Source organism: Cajanus cajan, chromosome 1, assembly GCF_000230855.2.
Source record: "Cajanus cajan strain Asha chromosome 1, NIPB_CcT2T_4, whole genome shotgun sequence".
NCBI classification, from domain to species: Eukaryota; Viridiplantae; Streptophyta; class Magnoliopsida; order Fabales; family Fabaceae; genus Cajanus; species Cajanus cajan.
In genome coordinates, this window is record NC_138517.1 from 60,285,961 (window position 1) to 60,306,524 (window position 20,564).

A 20,564-nucleotide genomic window follows, 5' to 3' on the forward strand; every position below is an offset into this window, starting at 1 on the left:
CTGCAAGTCGCCAAAGTGCCGACTGACGCTTTCCGACTTCACCACCATGTCGTCTACATAAGCTTCCACATTCCGACCAAGCTGATTCACAAGGATTTTGTCCATCAGTCGCTGATAAGTCGCCCCTGCGTTCTTCAGACCGAACGGCATGACTCTGTAGCAGAAATTGGCCTGATCCGCTATGAAGGCGGTCTTGTCCTCATCTGCGGGATGCATTCGGATCTGATTGTACCCCGAGTATGCATCCATGAAGCTTAGTAACTCGTATCCCGACGCACCATCCACCAAGCAGTCTATATTCGGCAGCGGGTACGAATCTTTTGGGCAAGCCTTATTAAGGTCGGTGAAGTCCGTACACATTCGCCATTTCCCACTGCTCTTGCGCACCATGACTACGTTTGCCAACCAGGTCGGGTATTGGATTTCCCGAATGTGTCCTGCCATCAGTAGTTTCTGCGTCTCTTCCGCGATAGCCCTTCGCTTCTCCTCGCCGACTTTCCTTCTCTTCTGAATTACTGCCTTTGCACTAGGGTCTATGGCCAACTTGTGACACAAAAAGTTTGGATCAATTCCAGGCATGTCGCTGGAATGCCATGCGAATGCCAAGACATTATCCTTCAAGACCCTCACTAATTTCTCCTCATCTTCTGGAGTCAAAGAGGTGCCTATCTTTACGTTTCTCCCTTCCATTACCTCCACTTCCTTGACGTCTTCTGCTGGGGCTGGTCGGTGGTCAAACTGACCCATTCTGGGATCTAGCTCGACGGAATGGACCCCCCTCTGTACCTGCTTAGTGTACAGTCGTCTTCGTGTCTTCAAACTATCCCCATAGCATTTTCGAGCGACCTCCTGGTCCACCCTGAGGACCCCCACAGTACCATTTGGCAACGGGTACTTTAGCTTCAGATGGGGGGTAGACACGACCGCTCCCAGCTTGTTCAAAGTCGGCCTGCCGATCAGTATACCATACGACGACTGAGCATCAACAACCAAGTACCGAACAACCACCGTCTTCATCTGAGCTCCTTGGCCGAAGGTCGTCTCCAAATCGGCGTATCCCCTTGCGATGACTTGGTCCCCTGCAAAACCCACTAGAGTCCCTGCATAAGGAATTAGTCGGTCGTTAGGAATTTTCATTCCCTCAAAAGTTTCCCAGAATAAAATATCCGCGGAACTTCCCTGGTCAATCAACACGCGCTTCACATTGTACCCCATGACGATCGCCGACACGACGATGGGGTCATCTTCATGAGGCGCTACTCCTTCGTAATCCGAATCCGAGAATGAAATCTCAGGCTGAGACGGTCGCCTGAATTCCGAAATTGTCAGTACCGACCGAGTGTACCTCTTTCGGGCAGCAGAAGTAGACCCCCCCCCCGGCGAAACCTCCTGCTATGGTGTTGAAATCCCCATGAATGGGCTGCTGATGAGCTTCCGAGACCTTTGCAGTGGAGTCTCTGGGAGGAGATCTCTCTCTACGTCTATCCCTCCTTGCGTCGTCCTGTGTGCGTTTAGACCGTCTGTCGGACGACCCTTCTTCTTGTTTTCTCGCTACAAACTCCCTCAATCGTCCCTCCTTGATCAGGCGTTCGATTTGTCTCCCTAAGACGAAGCAGTTTTCTGTGGAATGCCCGTGAGCCCTATGGAACTCACACCAATCGGTTTTCGAGGGCCCCAGCTGACGCTCCGTCGCCTCTGGAAACTCAAAAAACGATGCATTGTTGACATCGTGAAGTATTTGTCGCCTAGGAACAGTAAGTGGAGTGAACTTTTCTTCCTCATTGTTGCGCCTCCATTCGCCCCTTGCCCGACTACCCTGTTCGGTCTGCCTGTAATTACTTTCCTTCCTGCTGTATTGGTCATGTCGTTTACTCCAGTCTGAGCGCGGTCGAAGATGCTTGTTTCCCTCCTTATTGCTGCTCCCTGCTTCTCGGTTCTCGGCCGCCCTTTTAATGATCTGATTCTCCTCCGTTTTGATGTGGCTCAGAGCGAAAGCCCTCACCTCCGACATCGTTTGACAGTTCGCTCTTTCGAGCGCGATGTCGAAAGCTCCCGATCTCAAACCTTTCTGAAATGCAATGACCGCCATCTTCTCGTCCAACGATGCCACCCTCATCGCGGTCTCGTTGAACCTTCGCAGGAAATCCTTCAGTGACTCCTCGCGTTGCTGCCTTAGGTCGAACAAGTCCGACGTGATCGGTGGCTTCTTCTTGTTAGCGGCGAATTGCGCCATGAAGAGCCGACTAAACACGTCAAAGTCGGTGATTGACCTGTCCGGGAGTCCGCTGAACCAGTCCAGCGCTGCCTTCTTGAGCGTGCCCATGAATAACTTGCACCGCGCTTCCATGCTTCCTCCACAGATCAGCATTTGAGCTCGGAAGTCCATCAAATGCTGATCGGGGTCCTGGGTCCCGTCAAAGGGCTCCACTTGGGGTGTGCGAAGATCCCTGGGAATGATCTCGGCCTCTATGGCTTCCGAAAAAGGTCGAAAATCCCTAGGGACTTCCATCATGACATCCTCCTCTACCGTCCTGACACCAGCTTCCAACCTGGCCTCCATCCCATCCGCTCGTCTCCTGAGCTCCTCATTCTCACGTTGAATAGCCTCCTCTCTCTCCCTGGAGCGCGCGTTCTCTTCTCTTAAGCCGTTGATCATGGCCATCATCTCCTCCATTGTAGGAGGTTGTGCATTGTTGTGGTTGCCGCCTCTTACCATGGTAGTCCGTTGGTTCTTCTCTGTGATTCGGGGCGTAGGAGCAGTTTTACCGTAGCCCCACGGTGGGCGCCAAAATGTTCCGGTCACGGGATGCGCTAGGGTTTTTCCTAGATCAAGCCGCAAAGCCAGAGCATTCGAAAAGTGTAATCTGCCCTCTCAACTCTAGGGTTTAGGGTTTTATGGTACGTCGTTCATGGGCCGCCTGGGTCCCGAGGATCAAGGGATTTTCTTAACCGTCCTATTGGGGGAATATTTTCTCGTATAAGATGGGATTTTTTCCCTGATATCGAAACAACCTTATGGAAGAGGAAAGTCGGATTTTGGCCGAGTATCCCCTGCCGAGCCAACAGGTCGAATTCTAACCGAGTGAGTTCAGCTAAGTCGGCCCACGACCGATTAGCTCTTTAGCGAGAAGTTAGATCGGTAATATGCCGATCCCCCTCTGGACGGAGGGAATGGTGCCGGGCATGCCAGTAAGAACGGAGAAGAAGAACCACCACCGGAGAGAAAGACGCGCGAAGAAAAGAAGGGCAAGCAACCTCAAAAAAGGGTTTGCCCCCCCTCTATTTATAGAGGTGAAAGGCCGCGTGTGAGAGGAAGTACCCAAAGGTCACAACGCGCGTGAGACGTTGTGACTCCTCTTTACGAAGGGGACCCACTTTTACAATCATAAGCCACGAGGGATGCCACGTGGCACCATCATAAATTCAAAAGCATTAATGATCTGGGGCGCAGCCTTTGTAATAAATGCATGTCTCTTCGTTAGCAGTAGAACAGACGCGTCCCATCAACTTCTAGAAAGTCGCAATGCTTGCGATTCTATCGGAATAATACCGATAACATCTTTACCTTGCCGGCTAAGGAGCCATCTCGGTAAATAACCGACTAAATGGCCAGACATTGAGCCTCTTCGCCTTACATGCTTGAGGCTGGAAGGCAAGTGTGACGTCTCGGTAAATAACCGACTAAATGGCCAGACATTGAGCCTCTTCGCCTTACATGCTTGAGGCTGGAAGGCAAGTGTGACGTCTCGGTGAATAACCGACTAGACCTTGTGTTAGCGGTATGGCGATCGCTACCCATTACCTCCCTTTAATTCAAATCCTTCGCCTAAGGGCAGGGATACTCGGTCCAAACCTGATTACTGGCATGCCCGGCACCATTCCCTCCGTCCAGAGGGGGATCGGCATATTACCGATCTAACTTCTCGCTAAAGAGCTAATCGGTCGTGGGCCGACTTAGCTGAACTCACTCGGTTAGAATTCGACCTGTTGGCTCGGCAGGGGATACTCGGCCAAAATCCGACTTTCCTCTTCCATAAGGTTGTTTCGATATCAGGGAAAAAATCCCATCTTATACGAGAAAATATTCCCCCAATAGGACGGTTAAGAAAATCCCTTGATCCTCGGGACCCAGGCGGCCCATGAACGACGTACCATAAAACCCTAAACCCTAGAGTTGAGAGGGCAGATTACACTTTTCGAATGCTCTGGCTTTGCGGCTTGATCTAGGAAAAACCCTAGCGCATCCCGTGACCGGAACATTTTGGCGCCCACCGTGGGGCTACGGTAAAACTGCTCCTACGCCCCGAATCACAGAGAAGAACCAACGGACTACCATGGTAAGAGGCGGCAACCACAACAATGCACAACCTCCTACAATGGAGGAGATGATGGCCATGATCAACGGCTTAAGAGAAGAGAACGCGCGCTCCAGGGAGAGAGAGGAGGCTATTCAACGTGAGAATGAGGAGCTCAGGAGACGAGCGGATGGGATGGAGGCCAGGTTGGAAGCTGGTGTCAGGACGGTAGAGGAGGATGTCATGATGGAAGTCCCTAGGGATTTTCGACCTTTTTCGGAAGCCATAGAGGCCGAGATCATTCCCAGGGATCTTCGCACACCCCAAGTGGAGCCCTTTGACGGGACCCAGGACCCCGATCAGCATTTGATGGACTTCCGAGCTCAAATGCTGATCTGTGGAGGAAGCATGGAAGCGCGGTGCAAGTTATTCATGGGCACGCTCAAGAAGGCAGCGCTGGACTGGTTCAGCGGACTCCCGGACAGGTCAATCACCGACTTTGACGTGTTTAGTCGGCTCTTCATGGCGCAATTCGCCGCTAACAAGAAGAAGCCACCGATCACGTCGGACTTGTTCGACCTAAGGCAGCAACGCGAGGAGTCACTGAAGGATTTCCTGCGAAGGTTCAACGAGACCGCGATGAGGGTGGCATCGTTGGACGAGAAGATGGCGGTCATTGCATTTCAGAAAGGTTTGAGATCGGGAGCTTTCGACATCGCGCTCGAAAGAGCGAACTGTCAAACGATGTCGGAGGTGAGGGCTTTCGCTCTGAGCCACATCAAAACGGAGGAGAATCAGATCATTAAAAGGGCGGCCGAGAACCGAGAAGCAGGGAGCAGCAATAAGGAGGGAAACAAGCATCTTCGACCGCGCTCAGACTGGAGTAAACGACATGACCAATACAGCAGGAAGGAAAGTAATTACAGGCAGACCGAACAGGGTAGTCGGGCAAGGGGCGAATGGAGGCGCAACAATGAGGAAGAAAAGTTCACTCCACTTACTGTTCCTAGGCGACAAATACTTCACGATGTCAACAATGCATCGTTTTTTGAGTTTCCAGAGGCGACGGAGCGTCAGCTGGGGCCCTCGAAAACCGATTGGTGTGAGTTCCATAGGGCTCACGGGCATTCCACAGAAAACTGCTTCGTCTTAGGGAGACAAATCGAACGCCTGATCAAGGAGGGACGATTGAGGGAGTTTGTAGCGAGAAAACAAGAAGAAGGGTCGTCCGACAGACGGTCTAAACGCACACAGGACGACGCAAGGAGGGATAGACGTAGAGAGAGATCTCCTCCCAGAGACTCCACTGCAAAGGTCTCGGAAGCTCATCAGCAGCCCATTCATGGGGATTTCAACACCATAGCAGGAGGTTTCGCCGGGGGGGGGGTCTACTTCTGCTGCCCGAAAGAGGTACACTCGGTCGGTACTGACAATTTCGGAATTCAGGCGACCGTCTCAGCCTGAGATTTCATTCTCGGATTCGGATTACGAAGGAGTAGCGCCTCATGAAGATGACCCCATCGTCGTGTCGGCGATCGTCATGGGGTACAATGTGAAGCGCGTGTTGATTGACCAGGGAAGTTCCGCGGATATTTTATTCTGGGAAACTTTTGAGGGAATGAAAATTCCTAACGACCGACTAATTCCTTATGCAGGGACTCTAGTGGGTTTTGCAGGGGACCAAGTCATCGCAAGGGGATACGCCGATTTGGAGACGACCTTCGGCCAAGGAGCTCAGATGAAGACGGTGGTTGTTCGGTACTTGGTTGTTGATGCTCAGTCGTCGTATGGTATACTGATCGGCAGGCCGACTTTGAACAAGCTGGGAGCGGTCGTGTCTACCCCCCATCTGAAGCTAAAGTACCCGTTGCCAAATGGTACTGTGGGGGTCCTCAGGGTGGACCAGGAGGTCGCTCGAAAATGCTATGGGGATAGTTTGAAGACACGAAGACGACTGTACACTAAGCAGGTACAGAGGGGGGTCCATTCCGTCGAGCTAGATCCCAGAATGGGTCAGTTTGACCACCGACCAGCCCCAGCAGAAGACGTCAAGGAAGTGGAGGTAATGGAAGGGAGAAACGTAAAGATAGGCACCTCTTTGACTCCAGAAGATGAGGAGAAATTAGTGAGGGTCTTGAAGGATAATGTCTTGGCATTCGCATGGCATTCCAGCGACATGCCTGGAATTGATCCAAACTTTTTGTGTCACAAGTTGGCCATAGACCCTAGTGCAAAGGCAGTAATTCAGAAGAGAAGGAAAGTCGGCGAGGAGAAGCGAAGGGCTATCGCGGAAGAGACGCAGAAACTACTGATGGCAGGACACATTCGGGAAATCCAATACCCGACCTGGTTGGCAAACGTAGTCATGGTGCGCAAGAGCAGTGGGAAATGGCGAATGTGTACGGACTTCACCGACCTTAATAAGGCTTGCCCAAAAGATTCGTACCCGCTGCCGAATATAGACTGCTTGGTGGATGGTGCGTCGGGATACGAGTTACTAAGCTTCATGGATGCATACTCGGGGTACAATCAGATCCGAATGCATCCCGCAGATGAGGACAAGACCGCCTTCATAGCGGATCAGGCCAATTTCTGCTACAGAGTCATGCCGTTCGGTCTGAAGAACGCAGGGGCGACTTATCAGCGACTGATGGACAAAATCCTTGTGAATCAGCTTGGTCGGAATGTGGAAGCTTATGTAGACGACATGGTGGTGAAGTCGGAAAGCGTCAGTCGGCACTTTGGCGACTTGCAGGAATTGTTCGATACCATCGGCCAGTTCCAGCTGAAACTGAACCCGGAGAAGTGCTCTTTCGGCGTCCAGGCGGGAAAGTTCCTCGGGTTCCTGTTAACTCACCGCGGCATTGAAGCGAACCCGGATAAGTGCTCGGCGATCATCGACATGAGAAGCCCTTCTACAGTAAAGGAGGTACAACAATTAACGGGGAGGATGGCCTCTCTTTCCCGATTTATATCAAGAGCGGCTGACAAAGCCCTGCCTCTTTTTCAATGTCTGAGGAAGAATGACCGGTTCGTTTGGACAACCGAGTGTGAAGAAGCCTTCTCCGAGCTCAAGAAGTCGTTAGCATCCCCGCCGATTTTAACAAAACCACGACTAGACATGCCTTTGTTGGTATACATCTCGGCGTCCGACCGTGCGGTCAGTTCAGTTCTGGTTCAAGAGCGTGAAGCTTCCCAAGTTCCTATTTACTTTGTAAGCAGGGTTTTGCAGGGAGCAGAGACAAGATATCAAAGAATCGAAAAACTAGCCCTCGCTATACTGGTCACTGCGAGGAAATTGAGGCATTACTTCCAGAGTTACGAGGTGATAATTCGTACTGATCATCCGATTCGACAAGTCTTGCAAAAACCCGACCTGGCCGGTAGAATGATGAAATGGTCAGTCGAGCTCTCTGAATTCTCCATCAAGTATGAGCCAAGAGGAGCAATCAAAGCCCAGGTGTTGGCCGACTTCCTGATGGAGTTGACCTCTCCAGCCAAGGAAGACACGGTCGGTGAAACCCAATGGATTTTATCAGTTGACGGTGCGTCAAATATAGGAGGAAGCGGAGCTGGAATCGTCTTGGAGGGCCCGGGTGGAATCCTACTAGAACAGTCACTACGGTTTGAGTTCAGGGCAAGCAACAACCAAGCCGAGTACGAGGCGTTATTGGCAGGAATGAGTTTAGCCAAGGAGATGGGTGCGACGAGTTTGTCAGCCAGAAGTGATTCCCAATTGATCACCGGACAAGTGGCGGGAACCTTCCAAGCCAAGGATCCTCAACTGGCCAAGTACTTGGAGAGGGTAAAACTCTTATCAGAAAGTTTCCGAGCATTCACACTTAGCCACGTGCCGCGAGAGCAAAATTTGAGAGCAGACCTCCTATCCAAGTTAGCTAGCACGAAGAAGCTGGGAGCCACTCGATCGGTCATCCAAGAAACTTTAGCTCAGCCGAGTATAAATGAGCCACAGGGGAGTGTTCTTTTCATCCAGGAGGAACTCAACTCGTGGATGGCACCTTACATTGCGTACCTGACTCGGGGGGAATTGCCAGAAGATAAAAGGCAAGCATCGCTGATACAAAGAGAGTCGGCCAGGTTTGTGGTTATTAGTGAGAGACTTTACCGAAGAGGTTACAGCTCTCCCCTCCTAAGGTGTCTCACCATGCCACAAGCAAAGAGAGTGATGGATGAGATTCACAGTGGAATGTGCGGAAGCCATATCGGAGGCCGAGCTCTAGTGTATAAAGTCGCCCGAGCAGGATACTTCTGGCCATCCCTAAAAAACGACTGCGTCAACTGGGTCCAGAAGTGCGACGGATGCCAAAGACACGCCCCTTTGCTCCATTCCCCAGCTGAACGACTGCATTCAATTCTGTCCCCATGGCCCTTCCACAAGTGGGGGATTGATATCCTCGGGCCATTTCCGATTGCAATAAGACAACTGAAATTCTTGATAGTGGCGGTCGACTACTTCAGTAAATGGATCGAGGCGGAACCAGTGGCGACCATCTCGGCAGAAAAAGTAAGAGCTTTCCTCTGGAAGAATGTGGTGTGTAGGTACGGAGTCCCTCAAATGCTTGTTTCCGATAATGGAACCCAGTTTGCAAGCACAAGGGTTCGTGATTTCTGCAAAGAGGTCGGTATCCGAATGGCGTTCACGTCGGTCGAACATCCACAATCCAATGGCCAGGCAGAGTCGGCCAATAAGGTAATCCTCTCGGGTCTGAAGAAACGTGTACAAGAGTCAGGCGCGTCATGGGTTGAGGAACTTCCCCGAGTACTATGGTCATACCACACCACCGTCCACTCGACGACTCAAGATACTCCTTTCAATCTGGTATACGGAACCGACGCCATGATCCCAATTGAGATCGTAGAACCATCAGTCCGCACTACGGCCTTTTCGGCGGAGGAGTCTGACCAGGGCAGGCGAGTTGATTTGGATTTAATCCAAGAGGTTAGAGAAAAAGCAAGAATAAACCAAATAGCGGCCCAAAGAAGAGCAGCCTTCAAGTACAACACAAAGGTGAATCCGAGAGACTTCATCGTAGGCGACCTAGTGTTGAGGCGTGCCCAACCAATGCAAATGAAGAACAAGCTGTCAGCAAAGTGGGTGGGTCCTTACAAAGTGGACGATGTGGTCGGCAAAGGCGCGTATAGGCTGAGGACCTTGGACGGAGGAATAATACCGAGAACATGGAACGCGGCGAGTTTGCGTTTTTATTATAGCTGATCTTTTTGTATTAGGTGCACTCTTTTCCTAACTCAGTATTTTGTCCCCGTAAAAATTTGAGGGGTTTTTTGCTGAGAAGGTTTTTAACGAGGCATCACTCTTTCAATTTCAATAATACATGTCATGTCATTTTTTCGCTATTAATGGCTCCTTAACCTTTGTTATTTTGATGAAGCAAAGACTCGTCACTAATCGGTAAAAATCCGACTGGCGCGAGTATAAAAAAGCAAAGACTCGTCACTGATCGGTACAAATCCGACTGGCGCGAGTATAAAAAAGCAAAGACTCGTCACCGATCGGTACAAATCCGACTGGCGCGAGTATAAAAAAGCAAAGACTCGTCACTGATCGGTACAAATCCGACTGGCGCGAGTATAAAAAAGCAAAGACTCGTCACTAATCGGTAAAAATCCGACTGGCGCGAGTATAAAAAAGCAAAGACTCGTCACTGATCGGTACAAATCCGACTGGCGCGAGTATAAAAAAGCAAAGACTCGTCACTGATCGGTAAAAATCCGACTGGCGCGAGTATAAAAAAGCAAAGACTCGTCACTGATCGGTAAAAATCCGACTGGCGCGAGTATAAAAAAACAAAGACTCGTCACTGATCGGTAAAAATCCGACTGGCGCGAGCGCTGGTGCGACTAGCTTTCAAGTTGTCTCCTTCGGTCGGCAATTAGACGACTCTTCCACCCATTTTGTTTTAACAGAAAGTACTCATATTATTTCAATCAGCAAAAAGTCGACATTTTGAACACCAATTCTTACTTTTTACCTTTTGAACGCCATGCCACTGATTCTAGGAGGCGACATTTTCGAAGAACTCGCGGCTTGCGGATAACTCAATTCTTACTCGGTTTTTAAATGATTCAAACTCAAAATGGTTTTTGAGGATTTCCTACTCGGTATTCAGACGATTGAGTTTGTTGATAAATTAAAACAAATACTGGCCTTTTTCCTAGTCGGTTTTTTGGCGATTAGATGGGAGATTCATTTTTTAACTTAGAAAAATACTTCTATTTTTCCTAGTCGGTCTTTTGGCGATTAGATGGGAGATTCATTTTTTAACTTAGAAAAATACTTCTATTTTTCCTAGTCGGTCTTTTGGCGATTATATGGGAGATTCATTTTTTAACTTAGAAAAATACTTCTATTTTTCCTAGTCGGTCTTTTGGCGATTAGATGGGAGATTCATTTTTTAACTTAGAAAAATATTTCTATTTTTCCTAGTCGGTCTTTTGGCGATTAGATGGGAGATTCATTTTTTAACTTAGAAAAATACTTCTATTTTTCCTAGTCGGTCTTTTGGCGATTAGATGGGAGATTCATTTTTTAACTTAGAAAAATACTTCTATTTTTCCTAGTCGGTCTTTTGGCGATTATATGGGAGATTCATTTTTTAACTTAGAAAAATACTTCTATTTTTCCTAGTCGGTCTTTTGGCGATTAGATGGGAGATTCATTTTTTAACTTAGAAAAATATTTCTATTTTTCCTAGTCGGTCTTTTGGCGATTAGATGGGAGATTCATTTTTTAACTTAAAAAAATACTTCTATTTTTCCTAGTCGGTCTTTTGGCGATTAGATGGGAGATTCATTTTTTAACTTAGAAAAATACTTCTATTTTTCCTAGTCGGTCTTTTGGCGATTAGATGGGAGATTCATTTTTTAACTTAGAAAAATATTTCTATTTTTCCTAGTCGGTTTTTTGGCGATTAGATGGGAGATTCATTTTTTAACTTAGAAAAATACTTCTATTTTTCCTAGTCGGTCTTTTGGCGATTAGATGGGAGATTCATTTTTTAACTTAGAAAAATACTTCTATTTTTCCTAGTCGGTCTTTTGGCGATTAGATGGGAGATTCATTTTTTAACTTAGAAAAATATTTCTATTTTTCCTAGTCGGTCTTTTGGCGATTATATGGGAGATTCATTTTTTAACTTAGAAAAATACTTCTATTTTTCCTAGTCGGTCTTTTGGCGATTAGATGGGAGATTCATTTTTTAACTTAGAAAAATATTTCTATTTTTCCGAATCGGTCTTTTGGCGATTAGATGGGAGATTCATTTTTTAACTTAGAAAAATACTTCTATTTTTCCTAGTCGGTTTTTTGGCGATTAGATGGGAGATTCATTTTTTAACTTAGAAAAATATTTGTATTTTCCTAGTCGGTCTTTTGGCGATTAGATGGGAGATTCATTTTTTAACTTAGAAAAATACTTCTATTTTTCCTAGTCGGTCTTTTGGCGATTAGATGGGAGATTCATTTTTTTTAACTTAGAAAAATACTTCTATTTTTCCTAGTCGGTCTTTTGGCGATTAGATGGGAGATTCATTTTTTAACCTAGAAAAATACTTCTATTTTTCCTAGTCGGTCTTTTGGCGATTATATGGGAGATTCATTTTTTAACTTAGAAAAATACTTCTATTTTTCCTAGTCGGTCTTTTGGCGATTAGATGGGAGATTCATTTTTTAACTTAGAAAAATACTTCTATTTTTCCTAGTCGGTCTTTTGGCGATTATATGGGAGATTCATTTTTTAACTTAGAAAAATACTTCTATTTTTCCTAGTCGGTCTTTTGGCGATTAGATGGGAGATTCATTTTTTAACTTAGAAAAATACTTCTATTTTTCCTAGTCGGTCTTTTGGCGATTAGATGGGAGATTCATTTTTTAACTTAGAAAAATACTTCTATTTTTCCGAGTCGGTCTTTTGGCGATTAGATGGGAGATTCTATTTTCCCTAGTCGGTTTGTTGACAGATAGACGGAAAATTAGGAAATTTTTACTCGGTTTTTGGACGATTAAGTTCATTGATACCCACTTTAGCTTAGAACAAATCTCAGCATTTTCCTAAATTGGTTTTTTGGCGATTAGACTGAGAATTCTATTTTTAACCTGGAAAACGTAAACATTATATAGGAAACGAAGCAAATTCTTAGAATTCCAAAGTCAGAATAGTCACGCAAACACAAATTTAAACAAGTTCAAAAAGATAAGTGCAAAAAAGAAAAGTAAGCAAGGAAGTTGCGACATAGACTTAATCGTCTTCGGGAGGATCCACGAGTTGCCCATCAATGACCTCTTTGAAGTAGCCCATGCCCCCAATGTCGAGATCGGCATACAAAAACTTTATTTGGGAAGTCGCTGCGTCGAAGCCTTGAACAAATTTCTTCGTAGAATCCACCTTAGAGGCTTCAAGGTCATTTTCGAGCCTTTCGACCTCCAGCTTCGCCAATGATAAGTCGTTCTCAAAGACAGTCGCGGCTTCGACTGATTTGTCTCGGGCAAGGCGCATCTCGGATAACTCGTTCTCCAGTGCTACCTTCTCGGCGATCCAAGCCTGCTTCTCATCTTCAAAAGCACGGCGACCTTCCAATAACCTGTCTCGTTCAGTAGACACCCACTTGCACTCGGCTTTGCTCTTGTTCAAATCATCCTCCAAGGAGGTGATCTTTTTACCCTGCAACTTAGTCTCCCTCGCTAAGCCGCGAATTTTGTCCTCGTTGATCAACGAAAGAGCAGAGAGACGATTTGTGAGTGACTCGACTCCCTTGGCGATGGTAAAGGCGCTCATCTTCTCCAAATCGCCTCGGTCACCCTCCAACCAGTCGGTGTTGCGCAGGTGCGCGCTGTGGTTGAATTTCTCATCCCAGAACGAAGGCAAGGGGCTACGACCGGCACCATGGTCGACCGGCTCCCAATTCTCGCCAAGACAGGCACTCACGGTCCTCTCAGTAGACTGAACTTCCGTGTCGCCCTTATCCGTCTCCGTGGCCACAATTGTTTCTAAGTTAACTACCGATACGGGCTTATCGGTTTCGCGGCGACGTTTTTGCGGGTTCTCGCCAGCAGTTCTCGATTTCCCTACTGGGCTGTCGGTTTCCATCACCTTCTCGGTTACCGACTCACCCTTCCCTGCAGCCTTGGAAGCTTGTTGCTGTTTCCACAGTTTCATCATCTCCCGATTGCTCATACTAGCCATTTTTGCTGCAATAACCAATCAACAAACAAATCATAATACGAATAAAATGTCAAGCAAAGAAAGGAATATTCAACCTTAAAATAACAAGTATACCTATGTGAATTTTCAATTCCTGAGGCCTACTCTCTAGGTCTAGGAGTTTCCCCGTATTGAAAAATGTTTTCAAATCTTCAATTTTCTTAACGTCGACCCGATCGCTCTCGGATAGCTTCTCGGGATCTAGACCACCGAATGCTATCGTTTTTTGGTTCCAATACAAAGGAAATCCCTCTAACACATCTTCGTGACCCGGTAAGCTACGTACTCGGAAATATGATTTTTTGAAATCCTTATAAGACGACTGAAATAAGGACAACAAACCACGACCCGAAACCCCACTAACGGATACCCAGCTAGTACGTTTACTAACCCTACTTTCAAAGAAATAGAAAAACTTGTCTGAGGTCGGGATTATTCCGAGACCAGAACACAAGATTTCGAAACCTCGCACAAAGGCCCAGCTATTGGGGTGCAATTGGGTCGGAGCGACACCTAAGGACTGAAGTACTCCCTTTTCACACTCGGTAAGGGGCCATCTCACCCTAATCTTAGAAATGAGGGTAGAATAGCAAAAGGTGAATTTCTCTGTTGAGGACGACCTAAGACACACCGGCTCCCTATCAACGCAAGGTTCACACACAACTACCTCCTCCCCGTCACTACAAACTACATGGTCCCGGCAAAAACTATCCATAGCTTCCCACGAATTTATCAAAGACTCACTTTTTAAGGCATCATCTTTAACCCATTTGTACAACTCCCCATATCCCACAACAGCCATAACAAATATGAACTTAGATTAACCTAAGGCAAAAGGTTTGCAAGAAAAATCACTAAGAATAATGGATAAATACGCGTACCTAAGGCTCACACCACTTCACCCACTAAAACAGGGATAAAACCACCGTCAACCGCCGTAAATCCAGAACGGAGAAGAAGAACCACCACCGGAGAGAAAAACGCGCGAAGAAAAGAAGGGCAAGCAACCTCAAAAAAGGGTTTGCCCCCCCTCTATTTATAGAGGTGAAAGGCCGCGTGTGAAAGGAAGTACCCAAAGGTCACAACGCGCGTGAGACGTTGTGACTCCTCTTTACGAAGGGGACCCACTTTTACAATCATAAGCCACGAGGGATGCCACGTGGCACCATCATAAATTCAAAAGCATTAATGATCTGGGGCGCAGCCTTTGTAATAAATGCATGTCTCTTCGTTAGCAGTAGAACAGACGCGTCCCATCAACTTCTAGAAAGTCGCAATGCTTGCGATTCTATCGGAATAATACCGATAACATCTTTACCTTGCCGGCTAAGGAGCCATCTCGGTAAATAACCGACTAAATGGCCAGACATTGAGCCTCTTCGCCTTACATGCTTGAGGCTGGAAGGCAAGTGTGACGTCTCGGTAAATAACCGACTAAATGGCCAGACATTGAGCCTCTTCGCCTTACATGCTTGAGGCTGGAAGGCAAGTGTGACGTCTCGGTGAATAACCGACTAGACCTTGTGTTAGCGGTATGGCGATCGCTACCCATTACCTCCCTTTAATTCAAATCCTTCGCCTAAGGGCAGGGATACTCGGTCCAAACCTGATTACTGGCATGCCCGGCACCATTCCCTCCGTCCAGAGGGGGATCGGCATATTACCGATCTAACTTCTCGCTAAAGAGCTAATCGGTCGTGGGCCGACTTAGCTGAACTCACTCGGTTAGAATTCGACCTGTTGGCTCGGCAGGGGATACTCGGCCAAAATCCGACTTTCCTCTTCCATAAGGTTGTTTCGATATCAGGGAAAAAATCCCATCTTATACGAGAAAATATTCCCCCAATAGGACGGTTAAGAAAATCCCTTGATCCTCGGGACCCAGGCGGCCCATGAACGACGTACCATAAAACCCTAAACCCTAGAGTTGAGAGGGCAGATTACACTTTTCGAATGCTCTGGCTTTGCGGCTTGATCTAGGAAAAACCCTAGCGCATCCCGTGACCGGAACAGTTACAAACATTTTTTTTTACAAAAAATAAAAGTATTTTTCTGGAGAAACACTTCTAAGTTTATATCTAAACTAGTTTATACATAATCTGAGACTTAAATTATATTATGTTCATTATAATTATTCAAAAAACAAAACAAAAAAGAAACCTTACCAATATAATACTTTTTCATGACTTCAGCAGAAGCAACCGAACGCTCAATCTGCACCATTTGTCCAATTTTCTCCTCTAGTGTCATCCTGTCCATAAGATCCTTGATTCGAACATTGAGTGTCTGTTTTGGATCTTTATATTTGAAGTGCTCTGATTCTGCCATGGCTACCCAACATTGCAGGAGCATAAGCCCCACCAAAAGGATGCATATTTTGACCATTTTTTCTTCTCCTCAATGCAGCTTCACAATGAGAGATCAGAAACAGAGTCAGTACAATATTGTCAACAAATACAAGTACAATCAATCATTAGCATTTAGCAACATCAGAAAAGACAAAAATAACAGTAAACAAACAACAAAAAACAACATTGTCAAATTCATTCATGCTGTTTAACAGAAGAAGAAAAAAATAATAATAATAATAAAAGAAGATGGATCCACATGCAAGTGACAGTGAAAACTGAAAAGAGATACATACTACACCAAGGTTCTAGAACATAAGAGGAATGAGACTCTCACCTATGTTACTGAGATATGAGAGAGAGAATGCGTATGTGCTCCTTCATGTGCTACGGGTGTATGAATATATAGAGGGGGAAAACTCAACAGTATCGTTTGAAATCATGGATAAAGAGATAAAAGTATATTTTATCTTATCTTTTAACTTTTTTTTAATTCCAGTTTAATTATTGTGGGTGTTTTGTTGAAATGATTGATCACTCCAAAATCTGAAATAAAATTTATTTAAAGATATAATTCAGTTTCATTATTGTAACTAATAACTGATTTTTTTTTTTTATTTTTTTATTTTTTTTTTTTATCTCTCGAGTGTCAAAGACTAATATGTTAAAATACATAGACTTTATTTAAGTTAAGGGAGCATTTTACCTCTGTTGATATATGTGTTTTCAAGGTAATCACCAACTTGAGTGGCCAAGTTTGGACAAATTACATATTGCAATATGATTTATGTATATTCACGCCAATATAAAACAAAAATAACATTGTTTTCTTAATTAAATTAAATTTAATTTTTTTATCCCTTAAGAAATTATTAAATTCAATTTAATTTTTAAAAAATCTTATCTAATAATTTAATTTTTAAAGAAAACAATCTTATCTGATTATTTATATTTTTTAAGAAAATAATCTTATTCTAATGAATTTCTTCACTTTTCTTAAAGAACTTATCATAAAAGTTTTTGATCATGACTACTTATCCGTCATCAGAAAATATTATTTCAACTAATATTTTAGCTAGTATATTTCACATCCGATAATTTATTTTAGTCGGCATATTTTATAAGTAAAATATTTATAATAATTAAAATATATAATATAAGTTATACAAATAAATATATAAATTATATTCAAAATTTTAATAAATAAATATATAAAATATATTTTAGATTTATAAAAGATAACTTATATTGCGAAACAAAATTATATTTTATTATTGATAAATTATTTTTAAAATATTAATATTTGATTTATAAATAAATATGTTAAATAAAAAGTTGAATTAGATAAAATGTTAACTTGGGTGGAAAGGGGTTGGGGTACTTAAAAAAAGATTATATATATAGTTAGAGAGAGAGAGAAGTAGAATTTCAAACTTTTATTCAAGGATTAAGATTTGTTTCAACATGGATTAAAGTCAAATATACATAAATATAATTTTATCTTTTTATAAAAATATGTTGAATACTTATACATATATATATATATATATTCTATAAACAATACAAAATATTAGAAAAGGTTATATTATCATAGATAATAATTTTAGCTTATTTTGATCAATCATTTTTAGATATTTTTTTTCTATCTTTTTATGTTTTTAATTTAAGTTTTATATTTTTATTTTAAATTAATTTTAATATTTTAAAATTAATAATAGTTAAAATAACATTGTTATTTTTTATTCTTAAAAGTTATGAATAATTAAAATAATATTGCCTTATAATATAAGTTATTTATTAAAAATTTAAAATATATTTTATATGTTTAAAATATTTATTTATTTCAAATTTTAATTATAATATAATTTACCTTGTAAAAATATTTATTTATTATAAATTATAACTATATAAAATAAACATTTGTCATTTGCATTACATATGCTAAAATCGACTCTTATATATTAAGCACAAACTTTTATCTTGTACAAGAGTATTTTTAGCAATTTTTTTTTTACAACAGGATTTTGAAGAATTTTTTTAACTTTTTATCTAATTTATTTTTTATCTTTTCTAATTTATTTATGAATTAAATTTTAATATTTTTAAAATAAATTATCAATAAATAAAAATTATACTACAATATAAATTATTTATCATAAACCTAAAATATAATTTATATAATTTAAAAGTATTTATTTATACAAATTTTAAAATATAATTTATATATTAAAATCATATACTAGAGTAAGTACAATTTCATCAGGTCAAACCAGGCTTTAAAAAGGTCAAGTCATAGATCTCTTGTTTAGGGTTTGACCTATTCTCATCTTTATTTGTCATCCCTTCTAGGATTACGGTTTGAATGACTAGGTGTTTGATGCAATTGATTAATTTAATATAAATTGATGTTAGATAAATGTCCTTTGAGAATATTAAAAGTAATTGATTGATTGGATTGAAGTTTTAATTATTAAGACAAATTCAAGAGGGTTATGGAACCATAATTTGCAAGGTTTGCAATTCTATGAGGTGAAAAAATTGCAATGGCATTGGACGCAAATTTAAGGCGTCAAGCATGGTGAATGTGGTCCTCCATGCTAGGCATGGAGAGGGTCATGCCAAGCACAGAAGCCACAAGGAGGTCTCTAACCTCTCGACATTAGGCGAGAAGTGTCTAATGAGATGCCACTTGACATTAATTTTTTGAGTGTGTGATGCTAGGCATGAGGAGTTCTCTAACCTCTCTCAGCATTGGGAAAGGAGTGTCTCATCATGCACCATTTGACGTTGATTTTTTTAGTGTATGATGTTAGATAAGGCTAAAGTCACGCCAAGCGCAAGTGTACCAAAAGAGTCCCTGTTCCCTCAGCTCTAGATGCGGGGGTTTCCAAGCGGGGCACAAACACAACAAAGAGGTCTTTGACCTCTCCGAAGTAGATGAGAGGTTTTTCTCGCCAAATGTAGTGTCATTGAGCAAGAAAGAGATGGTTAAAGTGACAAAGTAGTTAGTGAGGAGTTTATGAGGGAGAGTCATGTTGAGATTCATAGTGGTGAATCAACTCACATTTGGAGAATGAAGGTTTTTATGATAACAAAAGTATGGATTAAAGCTGACCAAGGACATCAACAAGTCAAAAACAAAGTCAAGAAGAAAATGTGGCTATTATGTTGTGTAATAGGAGTAGCTCATAAATTGTATTGTTTTGTTGAGCTTATTTTTCATGTGTGTGCTTTGTGCATGAGCTAATCTTTATCTAATCTGATTAAGAGTGAGTATGATGATGAGTTAGAAACTTGAGAAGTTATTTTGAGACATAAAACAGAGTTTTTGAAAACTGACTCAAAATAATTGATTATCATTAAATATAATCCGATTATTCCAGCGACAGGTAAAAAGGATGCCTTGTTGTAATAATCGATTATTTATGAAATAATCGATTATCCCAGGAATCACTCTCTGGAATAATCGATTATCCAGCAAAATAATCGATTAATTTGTTCTTGGTTGATTTCAAGAAATCATGAAGAACAAAATAATCGATTATCCTTTAAAATAATCGATTATCTGGTTCTGAAAAATGTTATAAATAGTTTTCACTTTTTGAAACTTCAGAACAAGAGAAGAAAAAGATAGAACAGAGAATCAAAAAGAGAAAAACATTATTGTGAAGTCTTTGTGACCTTCTTGGAGTTTTTTCTTTGTGAAACCAAGAAGTAAAACGTTTTTGAAATGTTTTGAGAAAAGATCATCATCATCATCACATTCTTGAAAAGAAAAAGATTAAGATTTGCTTTTGAATTCCAAGTGAATTCGTTCCTTTAATTCTTTGTGAATAATTGTAAATCTTGAGTAGGTTTCTCAAGTGGTAAGGAATTCTTGTAGTGAGTTTCTACAAGGGGTGCTTTATTGGGGTCAAGATAGTGATTATCTTGAATGTAGGAGTGTGTGCATGTGTGGTATTCTTGTAAAACTTCTTCATTAAGATAGTGGAACAAATCTTGATCAGGTTATGATTGAGAACTGGATGTAGGTCACATGTGGAGTGGATGAACCAGGATAAAAGACTTGTGCAATCTTCTCTTACCCTTATCCTTTACTTTGAGTATTCTTGATTAATATGTTTGTATGCACAACATTATTTTAAACTGAATCAAAGTATTGCATATTGATTGCTCTTAACTTTGAATCTTATTAAAGATTAATCAAGAAAGCATATAGGATTCATTTTTCATTAACAAGTCTTTAAGGAACTTCTTTGAAAATTCATATTAGAAAAGTTTGAATTGAAATAAAGATCCTAAGAACTCTGAAAATTTTTAAAGTGTCATAGAATCCATTTCACCACCCTCTTGGATTGAGCCATTCTTTTCTAACAAGTTACAATTAGGATTAATGATGATGTGATCATGCCAGGGAGGACAAGAGGTGACACATTGTTGGATCCAAGAGGAATGGGTTAGTCATGAAGATCCTAGGAGGATTGGGCCCATTTTTAGGTTAGTGGGCCTTGGCTTGTCTTGGCTATGGGTCGCTGACTAAAAGCCCAATACCTCCCATACATATACTTGTATATAGTCTCTTATCATATATTAGGTGTCATATTTTTGGCCTTATATTTTGGGCCTAGTTGAATAGAGTTTTGGGGCCATAGGTCTTATTAGACCTATTTTGGGCTTAATGG

At 42.6% G+C, this 20,564-nt stretch overlaps 1 protein-coding gene across 1 annotated transcript in view; it reads right to left on the reverse strand.

The window, feature by feature from the left end:
* Positions 1-16,267, reverse strand: part of LOC109792572 (uncharacterized) — a 29,210-nt gene extending 12,943 nt beyond the window's left edge. Inside the window, exons 1-2 of the mRNA XM_083061289.1 lie at positions 16,220-16,267; positions 15,700-15,940 (exon numbers count right to left, since the gene is read on the reverse strand). Of these exons, the coding sequence (XP_082917415.1) occupies positions 15,700-15,919 (220 nt within the window). The 5' untranslated portion in view covers positions 15,920-15,940; positions 16,220-16,267. The remainder of the gene's footprint in view (positions 1-15,699; positions 15,941-16,219) is intronic.
* Positions 16,268-20,564: the final 4,297 nt, after the last annotated feature.